Source organism: Acanthaster planci, linkage group LG01 (genome assembly GCF_054643075.1).
Source record: "Acanthaster planci isolate LZ-2023a linkage group LG01, COTS_SCS, whole genome shotgun sequence".
NCBI lineage: Eukaryota > Metazoa > Echinodermata > Asteroidea > Valvatida > Acanthasteridae > Acanthaster > Acanthaster planci.
In genome coordinates, this window is record NC_141777.1 from 31,374,894 (window position 1) to 31,390,185 (window position 15,292).

Here is a 15,292-nt window from a genome sequence, read left to right on the forward strand (position 1 = left end):
ATTTTAATTATACTTTCCTAATATGAATGTCTGTGCGGTGTTTTGTTTTCTTGATGATGTACAAAGCTTGTTTATTTCCTAACTTGACGCATAGCTTTGCACAGACAGTCCAATAAAGCTGGCAATTTGGCATGACCGCTGCTAAATATCCTGAAATGAAAATTGATAAATTATAAAGTAATAATGGCAGAAGTTTCAAGTTTTTCAATTTCCTTTCGTGGAAAATGTAATATTGCTGATTTTGAGGCTAATGTATCGTTTCTCCTAGATTCTGGACTCCCAAAATACTAATTTCGATCAAGAGTTAAGACTGTCTGGTTTAGTTTAAATATTTCATTAGTATACGTGTATAATCATCGGTTACAGATTCACAAACCAGTCAAGTCCCAGTTGTGCTTTAAGTTTATCAGTTCGTGCTTGATGTCGTAAATGTGTTACGCAAGGCAACCCTATCAAACTCTGCCAGTGCGAAATACCATGCATGCTCAAGTTTTAATCAAATGTAGATAGATAAGAAAGGCAATTTAATATGTGAGGGACGTGCCTGCACTTTGCATCGACTCTTTCGGTGCCTCGTTAAAATGGTGTCAGCATTTTCTTCGTAATAATTATGCTTTGTATTTAAACTTTACAGCCTATAAAATCATCTTCCTAATATGTTTCTAAAACTTATTTTATTGTATTGAATTGGCATCTCAAATCTCGATTATTCTTTGCCAGAAAAAAATTATGGTGTAGCTATAAGGAATTATGTTCTTAAAAACATAAAGACCTGCACGTTAAATATCATGTCGTTTCGCTTATCACATACATAAAGCAACGATAACTTTTCACGTTGACATTGATTTCCAGATAGCCAAGAATAAAGAGGGGAAGGAGATATCTGAGTCAAAAAGGCTCAATTCCTAAAACCCCTTATCTCAAAATCCTGTAATAAGCGTGAAATTTAATCAACACTTGCATTCATGCCCCCTCTTGTTTACAGCTCCTTGGTACCGTTTATTTTTCTACTCTCTCTATTCGTTGTCCCAGGTTATGGTCACATGACTCCCCTCTCAGAAGGCGCCAAAGCTTTCAGTATTGTGTACTCACTGGTGGGCATACCCTTCACGTTTCTATTTCTGGGCATGATGGTGTCTCTATGCAACAGACCCTCACAGCGGCTTCTGGAATGCTTAATCAGAAAACAACGTGAGTAAATGGACTGTCTAGTTTGACACAGCGATTTTATACAGGCTTTTCTGTCCGGGATAAGTTTCTTTGTTACAAACCCATTTCATTCCTCTCTTTGCGAGTTAAAACGATAAGCTGTGCGAGTGGCTGGAAGCTGCCTCTTAGCATCCGAGTATTCTTTCCCCATCGAAGTATACTATAGGCCTACAGTTACAGTACGACAGAATAAGAGGCAATGTTTACGCACTTGGAGCTATAAATCTTAAACAGTTTCATTGCATACTTCATGAGCATGACGTTGGTGGTCTCCTTTATAGTAACTGTGTGAAAAGTGCGACAAAGAAACAATACCTTATACAGCCTGATGAATCTAAAGCTCAAATCTCGTAAGTGCATATGGCTTATCAGATATTGCTCAAGCTCTACACAGGCAAGGAGGTGTTAAACGGATGAATGACATTCAGGCATTTTGCATTATGTTTTCTGTGGAAGTGAAAACTGAAACGGTTCTGAAAAGAGAAACGGAAAGGTTTTGCAGATTATTAAAAGAAGCACTCCCAAAGTCTGTTACATGATACCAGGAAACCTCTCAGAATGACTTTTCAACAAAGATACAGTGCATGAAGCTGTAGAAGACAATGCAAGAAGACAAGCTTGAGTGAACTCAACGAAAACCAGATTGTGGTTTCACCAACTCACAGTTCTATGAAAACATTTGCCTAAAATACTTTGGATCTGCATCAAAACTGCGCAAAAATACGCACGCCCCTTTCATGCTACATCTTGACATTTCCGGTGTGTCCACATACACCAATGGTTCTCACTGACAAGATGACGAGATTTAAAATGGTTGAAATGCTTTTATTTGTCCTACAATTGGTCCAGGAAAGAAAGAAAGCAAACGTAGTGTTTCATCGCCAACAGGTAAGGTCACGTGGCCGGCCGCGCCCGCAAAGTACATGCTACGGCATTTCTGTTCTGATGGCTTAAACTTGGCTAGTCTCTCGGTGTTTAGACCCTTTGTACGGTTGGGCTGAAAGAAAGGCTTTACAGGCAAGCGTGTTTTAACTTGAGTGAGCTATTGTGTACATGTAACAACTGAACAACCCACATTGTATCAACACAAAAGTCGTTGTTTTGCCAGTTCAGCCTCACTTTTGTTCCAAGATGGCCACTCCTTGTAAAGAGCGAATAGCTCTTTCACCTCGCTTCATGGTCTGCACTTGTTCGCTCATATTTCTTAAACGGTTCATATAATAGTTTTAGATATCTGCCACGTCAGGAATTGCGCTATGTGTTTGTGTGTTATAGTTCGGTCTAATCCATGCTGTGTGTTGGGGCCAGCTTTGGTAGAGGTATCATACCTGTCGTTGTCTAGCTTGTGAGGTGGAAGCCAGAGTATCATTAATCAGTCAGTCCTAACTTCCTTCCAAGCATGTCAGTCACCTACATGTACGTTGCTGATCCCTAAATAATACCCTACAAAAAGTACAAGCCATACAAGCCCGTGTCTGTCTTCCTCTAAAGTTAAGTTTCTCCCCTGCCATATATGTCTCACAGAGGACAAATTCAGCAACCTTGGCATCCACATACTCCATCTGACGATAATTGCGGCCATCGTCTTCACTTTTTTCTTCCTGATCCCGGCTGCCATATTTGATGCTCTGGAGAACACCTGGAACTATCTGGAGAGCCTGTATTTCGTCTTCATCTCCATCTCCACAATTGGTCTGGGAGACTACGTGCCTGGAAGCGACCCGCACAACAGCGTGTATGAAGACCACCGGAGCCTGTACCATCTCTGCGTGACAGGTTAGTCCATTGTGAAAGAGTTGAACAGGAACACCTTTGATACGCTTGTAATTAAACCCGATCCCTTGATTATGAAAGAGTAATACTACTCGCCTGCGAGAACTACAGCTGCATAAATATGCACTCGTACTCAGAGTCATAAAAATATGTTAATTAATATTTCTCTTCTGCAACAGTGTTTGGAGGGATCAGTTTCTATTACGTAATTACGACAAAATCAAATCAAGATTAGCCTTTCACACAAAACGATGGCACCATTTGACAGTAAACGCAATTTAAAGAGGGATATGTTTTGGGGTGTAATGCATGCGCAATGTTTAAGAGTTGAACGGCTCTTTTTAAAGCCATTTTCATACCTGAGATTCATCTTAGAATGGAAAATGTGTGGAAATGACAACTACTTCACAACAAGTTCTGTTTTCCCCTCAACAAAAGTTAATTGCCTGACAATATCTTTCCCCACCATGGCCCTTTAAAACTACGTTCAACAACGTAGACGCGTACAATAGTGAAAGTCGATCTGACTTTTTGGTTCAGGACTACATCAATGCTATCACCCTAGGCCGCTCCAGACCATAAGCTACTGATGACGCCACACTGTGCTATACAGCTATCACATCCTTCACGTCATCAACACGATCCACTATGTTCACACCTCAGTGACGTCACGAAAAGTTGCTCTTCGTCGATACGTTACGTTTATTTTAGCCCTTCGATGACACGCTGCAGTGTCACAATTAACGTCCAATGAAATTGACCTGTTACGAATTAGGTCTTGCAAGATACAGCGTTGCAACCCCGTCGTATTGCCCAACCTAATCAAACCATACTTTTATGTGCTTGAAAATCGTTGTTTGATTCACGGAAGACATGCAACTTATTTCCCTTGCAATTCACGTATTAAAAAATAACGACTCCCATTAAATCCAACTCGTTCGGATGCGTCTTCATCATTTAGCATTTACTTTTTATTTTTGCCAACTAATGAGTTTTTTAACTGAATAACAATTTGCACAAAATTTACTATTACAAGGGGCGTCTTAAGTATACTTGACTGCGTTGGCCATTCGTGTGTTGTACCTGTGGCATAATGCAATTTTGAGCAAATGTAGGCGCAGACTTAGCCTGCGTCCTATCTTGTAATGAAAATTTATAATGCTTTTTATTGTTGCGGGTAAGTTCAGGCTAATAATAAGCTTGGAGTTCTGACAAATCCCTCATCCTTATAATTACCCCATCGACTAAATCAACGGGACTCCAAACAAGGCGTTAACAGACAAGCAGAAAACGCAAGCTGCATTGAAGTGTGTGCAGAGGGGTCATGGTTTTGGTTAAACCGAATCACAGTGCACCCGTTTCACTTTTTTTTCACAAAGTTGTTCACATCACACCTTGTAACTTCAAATCGAAATATTAATCGGAAATGGTAATGTTGAGTTGATTGCTATAAATGTTTGAAATGTTTGTCGGTAATTACGAGAGGGGTTTTGAAAGAGATATGAGACTGATACCCAAAGGTTGTAAAATTTCAGTTGTAATGGGGGAAAATGGTGAAAGATCACCATTTACAATGATTATTAGAGGAATACCTGTCCAAAAAGGTCATAGGCCATTGCTCATATGTTATCATTTAAAGGAAGAGCGCATTCTTTCTTATTAGAATCGCTCCTTGTACATGTTAAGGTCTTTTTTAATGTATAAAACTGTCAGAAATCTTTTTGGAGTTAAGTCAAATGTAAGTGGATTTTTTTAACATTCAAAATTGACCAAGGTTTTCCAGAGGGCACTGTTATTGTGATATAAATCCAGCAAGACAGTGTCCAGTCTTCATCTTTTCATGTTGAAATTTTGAACCGAAAATTGGTTCTTTGGAAACATTTCTGAGAAAAGGTTGCGCGCGGGCTTATTGCCATTCAATTATAAAGCAAAATATAACCAAAGGAAATGAACATCTTCGATAGTGAAGTATGAGATATCGAGCAATTTTTGTTCGCAGATCAATGCAACATTGATTCAGTGCCTCGGGTTATCACAGTTTTTCTCACGAATTTTCAAATTCATATTAGCATGAAACCCAAAAGATACAGATAAAAAAACCAAATCAAAAATTGATAACAAAGTTAACTGAAACACAACGGTGCAGTTTCACGGACTTTAGTAATATATTTCTGTTATGTGATCCCTTTAAGGATGTGTTCAAACACCAGTTCTTCGTAAATGGCACCAGCAGCTTCCTTGCCTTTAGAAAAACCTGTTTAAACGAATAACAAAAAGTAGAAAAGTAGTAGAACGCCGGAACTGACATGCCGTCGTCACAAAGAACAAGGAGTGGTGATATCCAGACAAGTTTGTTCATCGAAATGCTGCATTTCGGTGAACGTAGTTGTGCTATAGCAAAAGTTGCATTTTCAACGATTATGAATTCCGCCGTCACATTGCAAGGCAGCACCAAAAAACAGCAGCAAACCTTAATTTGTTGTTGTGATGGCTTAAATCATATATTTAAAGGGGGAATATGAAAATATTTCAATAATAGAGACGTAAAAGGTAAATATTTTAAAATGTGAACTCTTTCCCAATTTTGATCTCATATATGCTTTTGTTCCAGAAAATGAAATTAAAGGAGAAATTATTGCACGTAGCATTTTTGCGGCAGGCCGTATTCCCTTCTTTATTTATAAGCTGACATCTTACGATTTTATGATTAAAACGCCGAAAATGATTTCCGTTGGAATATCTGCTGGTAGGTTATTATGATAATTATGCCCTGTCGGTAACATCAAAATCGAAAAATTTACTTTCATATTGAGTGCAACGCGATGCAGATAATCGTAAAACCATTGCATACATAATTTGCCGAGAATAAAAACACACACAGTTTAAGATTTTGACGTTACTTATCCTTCCGTAATTCGTTTTCTTCTAAGATAAAAAAATACTGAAGAGATCTTTTTGTAATAAAATCTATTAGTGGGAATGTTAATCCGTCTTCTTATAAAAAATAATCATAAACAGCTACTGAATTCATTGAATTCACCTTTCTAAAGTAAATAGTGAGCCAAAATGTGATATGAAAGAATGTCAATTTTCTGTCGGTAAATAAATAAGTATTCACGCAGTGACAGAGTAAGTTTCGAATTTCATTTTTCGAGGCAAAGCAAGAGCATGTGTTATTTTATTATCGCCAAGAGTCTAACCATTATTTTCCAACAACCGTGAACCGTGTCGAGACGGTAGAGCACACACATCATGACACGCACACGACTCAACATCTGCGACAGCCATTAGGCCTACTTCAGAAGATGTATGCAGTAATTAGTCCTGTGCAGATATTGCAGTCAGTATTTGTTACATCTTACACCAACGGCTATTTCAACGTACGACCACACATTTCTGACCCACTGTTGTTTATAAACATGTAGGCCCTACACAAATATTGCATCTGTTTCTTATATGCGCTATGTCAACTTTGGGTGATTTTCCCCATTCTTTTCCCTGTCAGTGCTCCATACCAAGACTGACAGCCAAGTCCGTTACAAACTGAGTTTCAAGGCAGACAACACCGAGACAATGGGATGGATGGTACAGAGTCGGACCGACCCGGCAACCATCAGCATTAGCCATTATTTGTGGCATCACGTTTGCTCGCACGATACGCGCGTTTCAATTTCCTCTTCGGCCAATGGGATGTGACGACTCGCCAATATTTACGCGCCTCCTGCAGTAAAGAACGTACCAGTGAGTGTGGTACAATCACTGTAATGGAGATCAGTAGATATGTACAACCCATTGATCTCCATAACGGACGTCAATGGTACAGCCCAACCTCGTTCCCATAATTGCCGCGCCATGTTGGTTCACACCGCTTCTTGTGCGATTAACTCTTGGTATTGTGAGATTAATATACAAAATTACAAATACAGCATGGTTTGAGGGGACGTAGTGAAAATTACTTGTCCCGAGTTGCAGGTTAGCTTAAGTACCTTCCGAGGCGAAGCGGTTGAATAAATCGTGCTGTATCGTTTTACTACACCTCATAAATATTCAACCCATAAAATGATGGAAATCTAGTGTCGGGCTCGTCGTAGACGCAATTGTTGTTTCACAGCTGCATGTAGAGCAACTAGTTCCGTGTGTCATGTATGGCAACTGGACTTGTCTCCGTCCCTATTATACGGACTGGTAGCTAGTTGCAGTTTAACGTAGGCCACTAGGATTAGCCGTGTCAATTTAGATGCTCAATATTTACATTTTGTCAGGCCAACAGCAATGCGGTAACATGAATCTTCATTTCAGCAGTAAAGTGATTAATACAAAACTACTATCCTTGTTAATCCTCAAAAAGGCTCCTGCTTGATTTGTACATTGGGCGAGCTTCGTTTCCTCATTAACATTAAACCGACAGGATTCCTTCGGTTTCATTACCCGCTACCGGTCCCTACGTTCGGAAGACGTCTGTGAGACGTCTGGAGACTACGAAGGGGATGGGAACCAGTCTAGCGTGGGAACAAGGGGCCAGTTCGAGGGACGATTATAGTTTACAATTAATGTAATGGAAACGTAAGAAAAGACAGTGCTCACCAGCCGGTTTGCTCAGTTAAACAAAAACAGTGCTCACCGGTTTGCTCAGTTAAACAAAAACAATGCCCAGCGGTTTGCTCAGTTAAACAAAAACAGTGCTCACCGGTTTGCTCAATAAGAAAAAAACATTGCTCGCCGGTAATGCTCACCGGTTGGTTTGAGCAAACCGGTGAGTACTGTTTTTTCTTACTTTGCCTTGCATTACCGATCATCAGTGCTCCGCAGTTTTCCTATACAGAGTTTGCTATTGTTGGACTAAAACCAATTATTTCCTTACCCAGCGCACGAACAGGGCGCTAGGAAGGAAGGATCGGTTTTGCACTGTGATTTGCTACATTGTGCACGACCTGGGACTGGAGGTTATCAAATTCCGGTTAGCGAAGCGTTGTTATTTAAATGTTTGGTTCAACAAGGGTAATACTTTGTTAAGTGTCGGCTATATGATAAAAACATGGCCATGGTACAGTCACAGTGTGCTAATTTATCTTCTCACTAAGTGATCACGTGTCTTTGGGCTATAGGCCTATGTATCAAATCATTGGTTGTCTTGATCAATTTGGATGAACCAATTCAGTGAGAAAATGTGCAGCAGTGAGGAAGAAAAAGAAAAATCGAATTGATAACCGCCGCTGGTATAACGTATTGAGCGTTAAGTCTACCCACAATGCTCTTTGCGTCTTTAGAGGTGACTCCGTGTGACGTATTTCCTTCGATAAAAATCTGTTCAAGGCAATCAGCCCTTCCCAGCGCTCTGTTCGGGCGCTGGGCGACTAGCGAGTAACACCGACCGAACGATGGATGGTTTGAACTATCGAATCGACCATCTGGGATCAGGCCCAGGGGTTTGCACCGCTGGTTATCAATAGCCGATTTACTTTATCATTACAGAGGGAACCATTCATATGGAAATAACCGTGCGAGATATCAGTTACCATGCGCGCTGCGAGAATCGCAGTTAGCCTTTATTCATTGGTTTACGAACACCAAAACTTGCCTTATGGATAGTGCGGACCAGCGTTAGGGTCACTGACCGAGATCCAGATCCGCGTGAACAAACAAGTTCGTGCCCGAACTTGCCCATGGTTGCGTCACCCTTTAATGTGTCGTTACTCTTTGGCTGCAAGGGCTTCAACAATAGACTGGTTCCGTAAAGACTGCTTGCCGCACTGTACGTGTCTACGAGGTGGGTTCCAAAGGGAATGTTTTTTACTACCAGAAAAAAATTACCGTAACTTATACGTATTAATGACGGATCGCCGATCTCTTATTGGTGCATTCAAGGTCACGCGCCAGCCGCTATTTTTGCTGTTTGCCGAGCAAAGTAAATAAGCATGCGTTTTTAACTGTTTGTTTTTAACTACATTATTCTTTGCGAGCGTACCCAAGCACTGAATAGTCAAAGGGTTAAGGAGTGATTTTCAATATGTAGATTCGATATTTGCCCCGTCCCTATGTTGAAGTTCAACCAAACCTTTAAAAATGCCAAATGGGAGTTAGCCATTAGTGTTTGAGGGAAAACGTATTTATTTGGGGAAAATTGGCGTAAAAATCAGAGTACGACGAAGTTCAAGGCTTTTAATTTTTCATGTCCGGTTCAGGCACATAATTATAATGTTGCTTTTCTGTCAAAACCCTATAAAATATAGTTGTGTTTTGTATTTTAGAATTCTTATTAACGATTGATATGGTGGAAATGTGAAATTGTTTTTGCACCTGGAATTTCGAAAGGGCCTGAAAAAAGTGTCTGCAACTTAACAGTGTGTGCATGCGCGAGCTGGAGTGGTTAAACGGCTATTCGACGTACTGGACATAAACGCTGTGTATTTCAAAGAAAACAAGCAATGTGCAGTATAAGTATTCCTTTTTCTAATTTTATTCGCCCTTTTTTTCTAAAACTTTCAGACATTGACGAGGTGACACCTTATGGAATGATGAAGGTGGTGGAGGTTTTTAACCGGCAATAAACTTTACCAACCCTTCGTGGTTTTGAAATTTTCATTAATGCTGGCACATTCTCCAAGTAGATTTAGGGGGTTCACCCGGCTCGCAAACCCTATTTTCTTTTAGATTTTTCTTCATGAGTTTTATTTATTTGTAAAATGGGCACGTTTTCTTTTTTGTCCAGTTCTTCGTTTGCCCTCGACTGTTTATTAAATCATTCTAGAAGCAAAAATTTGAAGAAAAAAAACAATGCCCCACTTATCTTGGCGCTCACCTCAAGTGTTGGTTTCCCGTTTCGCTAAGTCCAGTTGACACCCCCCCCCGTGGATCTGCAACCGATAGCCTATGCCTTATCAAGTAAGAAAAGGCTTGATTACGAGGCTGACGGTTTTATTGTCTTCGTGTGTCATCGTCTGAAGAAGGCACGTGGCAGCGACGCATGTTTTTATAATTTAGACTTCGATTTTGTTGGGCAGCGAATCCATGGTTCCATCCCACCATTAGGGATTTTCCTGTTGTGTGATCACATGCTCAGTGTCGTCTATTACGGAGATGTGGTGCGAAACGTACATTTTCAACCTGAGAAATTCCATGGGCTATAGATGGGAACATTTCGCAGTTGGAAGTCCCCACTGTAACTGTTGACTCTCCCTTTGTTTCTCACCTCACAGGCTACCTTTTGGTCGGAGTGGGTTCCTTGTTACTACTGTGCGAGACAGTGGTCAAGATCCCGCAGATCATGGGCGGAATCTTCGCCAGTTTGGTCCCCCAGTCTTCGCCAGAGGAAACGGATGTCGAGATGGATGACGCTGGCTCAGAGAAGACGGACATAACGAACGTTCCCAATACGTACTCAACGTTCAACAGTGTCAACAGTGACCATCCAAATTGATGCTGTTCATTGTGGATATAATGTTGTGTATACAATTGAAATGCATATTTTAATGCAATAATTTTATCAGAAACGCAGTCGTTGCATAAAATGCCTTCCATATTTTCGTCACAAAAAAGGGGAATTCCGGATATGTTATTTAAATATGCATTTTTAATATATGTTTCCATTAAAAGGAATTTGGGCCAGAGGCTATGCATTCGTTATCAGAATAAGTGGGGTGTAGTAACCCCTTCGATTACCCCCTCCCACCGGGAAGCTCCGTTGGATTATTCCGAGTTTCCGTGGGGGAGATGTTTGACATGTCCGATAGAAAAACAGTGGGAGCATTTTCAAACTTAAAACAGGTGACATTGTGAGAGCGCTCCTGGATTGAAACATTCTGGGGCACTAGATGTGATAGCTTTGATTGCGTTTGCGTAAGGGAAAGATGATTTGATATAAAGTACTCTCGACTAAAAGTAAGTGGGACAGTAGGAGGGGATATGTACTGTATTAGGCCAAGCACATTTTTGCAGGATGCAGTTGAACGCTTCAACTGCACACTTGTTAGTCCTTCCCCTAATCAGACTGAAATCTTCGTAAAATCTCATCTTATGCAACATTTATTAACTTGAAGATGTATTGGAAACATAAAATGTGTTAGCTTATATCAAGTGCTACCTCTGAAGTCACGTTCGAATACCTTCGTTCTGTCCACCTTCATACAAGCGCCTGTGGGTGCCGCAACGATTCGGCATAGAATGGAAAAGCTCGATATTGACGGCCGCTGGTAGCCAAGTGAAGTGGTGGAACACAATTACTCGGACTTCAGAGACTCTATCGCCGCGGTTCTCCACTGTCTGGGGTTTGCAGACCAGCGATCTGCCTGCATGCTTGACCGAGTGACGAGTCGAGCAATGTGATTGACAAACCATGACGATTGACCGTCAAAAATTAATGAAGAGTTGCCAATTAAGACGACGCTTGGCTTCATTAAATGTAGTTGATCATGCGAACCATTTACAGCGGATAGTTCCTTTTGAATAATTGCATGATCCCTGAGGGGCGGATCCAGAGATTTTTTTCCAGGAGGGGTCAGGCCCGTCAGATGTTGTTTATATCCGATTGTTGGGGACAGACGGATACATAATAGGTATGGCATAGCATTGTTACCGATGTACAAATAATAATCCTTAAAGAATGTCGTCTTTATAGTCAGGTGGGGTGGGGGGAGTTGACACCCACCCCTTGGATTCGCAACTGCCCTCTGTAGTTACTATCTTACAATAAACGCGTCATTTTGATTTATTACGAAAACCCTAGGTATCCGATTTCATCCGCAACGTTGACGGAGCAGTGAAAATTTTGTAACTCTGAGGTTTGAGACTGAAGTGCCTTCTTTTTTATAAGAAGGGAAAGGAAACGAGGCTTGCTGACAGTTAGTGTCATCCACTTTGTATAATGCACTCTGCAACTGCGTTTTTTTGTTCATCTCGTTCCGTCTGCAACCATACTCATGAAAGTGGTAATTCAATTGAAGAGGGGAGTCGCGTATCAGAGCTTGCATGCGAGGCTTGTAATTAGTTTGTCTTTTGAAAAAAAATTGGAACGATATTTTACGTTGCGTGGGGAGCATTTCTTAGAGAGTGGACCGAAATCGACGCAGGTGTTTCTGCTTTCACGGTAATTGTTGAAAGGGCTGGGATTTTTTTTATCTGGAAAGATTTTGGCGGTATTGTGTATGCCAGGTTTATAAAGGATTTCGAACGGAGACTGTTATCAGCAACAGTGCTTCCAACTCAAGCTTCCAATGTCTCTACAATGTTTTTTAAAGCTCTGCAGCTGCCAAAGCAATATATTGACGCCAGTGCTCACTTTAGAATTGCGTTAGTAATAACATTAGTCGTTTTGAATCGTTATATTATTTTGTTACACAGCTATAGTGTGTAATTTGTACAATTCAAATAAAATATTCAATAGATTTTTTCCGTTTTAATTTTAATTCTAATTGAATTATAGTGGGTATGTAATACTCTCTGTTTTATATGCCAGGGCGCCACTTTGTCTTTCAGCCACAACCCATTAGACTAAGTTTTGAGTCTGATTAATGAAGATGCCAGAAATTTGATAAAATGACTTAACAATAGTACAACACATCATTTATCATTAATTGTAGATGTAGCACTTTTTCTGTTCTTAGAATAATACAATTTAATAGTTTATGATGCACGAGGAATATCAAAGAAGGGTTAGAATGAAAAAGATGACAAAGAAGGATGGAGCACTTTATTCCCAGAATGTATGTAAAATGCCCTCAAAAGTGCATACTTCTGTGGCCTATTAATGTTGGGCGCGATCAGCTGATCTGCACTACCGCTCTCTGCGATAGGTCGATCAGGTATGAAATCTCAAATTTACGTCCCTTTTGTACACAGTCTTGTTTTGTCACGAATTAGAATGGAGGGCTACCGGTATTGGCTGATGGCGATACTGTCGACAAACCGTGCAATAATACCGACTGATAGTGTAAAATCGAGTGATCGTGTCGATTGACATATCGCGCCCAATATTATACCTTTGTGTACTCATGTTCGTCCATCGACCTTGGAAATATTAATCTGATTTTGTAAATGCACTTGAATGCGGTGGAAGTATTACTATGCAAACTGCATTACTTTCCGAAATACATTAGCACTGAAGAGGCAAAAACAACCAAAAACTGATTTACTTAAAAGATGGTCATAATTGACTTTGCAACATTATTGAGCCTGAAAAAACTTCGCAGTCCCCGATGTACATGCCTTGATCGAAGCAACGTTGCCGTGGTTACAATCAGGTGATGATCTGCGAGGCTCCTGTGGGCGCCGAAATTATGACAAGATTTTGTTTGCATGGCATAGTTTACCATGTGCATATTTTGCCCACACAATGGATATTTGGAGTAATTAATTCAAGTATGATCAAATTGCGCACGAAGTGTATTGGGGAACATTAGACAATCAGCGGAAGTCAACTCCACCAGACGTGTTTCAAGTTACCAGTCCGGGGTCACGGGAAAAGCAAGCTTAAATTTCAATACATCATGGGGTAAACACACAGCCAAAATGTCAATTTCAAATTTGAAGGGAATCCATACAGCAAACGATTTCCATTGACCCTTGACTTCAAAGAAATTTTCACACGCATCCGTGTCCATAGGCATATAGTGCACTACTTATTAGTATACATTCTTTGGACCTAGGGGGAAATATATTTAAGTTTGACTTGAACACGTGACTGAGATGACTCTATATACCCATCGAATGAAAAGCACAATATACACCAAACCTTTGTCATCACACAGCTTGGAATGATATTTGTTGTGAAACTTTAGCAGGTTCAGAACATATATTGTTGATGAGTTAATCAAAACCCAAACTTACAATTGAAATCTGCTGAAAAAATCTCGTCGTAAAACCTTTAAACCCTTCTATTGTAATGCTTTTGGCATTTTCAAACGGATATAGAGCTTTTGCATTATTGTTAGCAATGATAGTCTCAAGTGTGCTGAAATTATTTTTTAGAAATAGGCTGAAATACTCTAGTCTTATTTATTCGTTTCATGCTGTGAATATTTCATGGTAGGTTACTAAAGTAATATATGTTTCAGTATCTAAATAATTTTATAGCCTAAAAGGTGACACAATTCAATTTGCCTGGGCCGCTCATTAAATATTTTTGTAAGTCCTCGATGAAAACAGGAAACTCTTTTTCAATTTTGTTATAGAGAATGATTTGCAAAACATATCACATCTGCCACGGTGCATCGTAATTTGGCACCCCATTGTAAAGTTGTCTTCTGGGACTAAACAACAATTGTCTATTTCTAACTTCTTATTTCTTGGGGTAGGCCCTAATCACCAATTGCCAAATAGCACGAATAGGCAAAAATCTCCAGGTCCCCGGAACCACTATTCAGTTTCATGCGTATTAGTCGTAAGTGACTTAGAGATAAACAATACGGTACGTTTTCTCAGCCTTTTTTATTAAATATTGTTCACAGAATGCGAGGCCCACTCGAAATAAGCTGTTAGTTGAATGCTCTATTCGCATTCGAATATCAAGACAAAGTGCGTCTGTCTTTCAAGTAGTTATTCTTTTCGTGCATTAAATTCGCCGAAAGCCTTCGGAAGAGGTTGATCAAGAACTCAATTTAATTAGCCAGTAATTTCAACATGCTCCCATTTAAATTCAGCTCTTTGGAATAGCATGAATCCTGAGTCGTATTTGCATTTATTAAAGTTGATTTTCCAGGAAAGAGAATCGTTACAGGCGTACAAGGAAACGAGCAAACTTTTCCATGTCGAAGCGATTAAAGCTGTTGGTTAGCTTTGGCGTAATGCTTCCTGGTTTGCATTGCATATGTGTCAAAAGTGGATTTTCTTGGTAATCTTGGTAATGAATATGTGAACTTAAAAAGTAAAAAGAAACCTCGGTATGAACAGAATGAGGAAGTGCTCGAAGTTCAACTCCTGTTGATGACAATGAACACTTTCCTGCTGAACTTGGTCAGGAAAACGTGTACTGGCCAAGGATTTTCAGCAATGAGCCTAGATCTGGTTTGAATGCTCCTGAAATGTCCAACAAGGCGGTTAGTTATACAAGTAGGAGGTGGCTTGAGAACTCTCCTGAAGTGTATTTCCGTAGTTCGAATCCAGCTACCGGACGTAATGCCGCTGCTCCAGAACCCAGACCTCAGTCCCCTTATCTGCAGTGCGCGTGGTACTTGAATTAATTTGCGCAACATAATGGCATGACTGCAGTGGCATTACACTCACGCGTGCGTTTTTACCAGAGACGTAGACATGTGCATTTTGACGAGTGGCAACCATAGATATTATATCTATGGTGGCAACACGGATCAGTGAGGAA

General features: G+C 40.2%; 1 protein-coding gene across 2 annotated transcripts in view; it reads left to right on the top strand.

The window, feature by feature from the left end:
* Positions 1-14,760, top strand: part of kcnk1 (potassium two pore domain channel subfamily K member 1) — a 19,142-nt gene extending 4,382 nt beyond the window's left edge. The window contains exons 2-5 of one of the 2 annotated variants that reach the window (XM_022230303.2): positions 1,033-1,191; positions 2,059-2,097; positions 2,734-2,985; positions 10,179-14,760. In XM_022230303.2, the coding sequence (XP_022085995.1) occupies positions 1,033-1,191; positions 2,059-2,097; positions 2,734-2,985; positions 10,179-10,399 (671 nt within the window). In that variant the 3' untranslated portion in view covers positions 10,400-14,760. The remainder of the gene's footprint in view (positions 1-1,032; positions 1,192-2,058; positions 2,098-2,733; positions 2,986-10,178) is intronic. The other variant, XM_022230304.2, reaches the window with a different exon arrangement.
* The last annotated feature ends 532 nt before the right edge of the window (positions 14,761-15,292 follow it).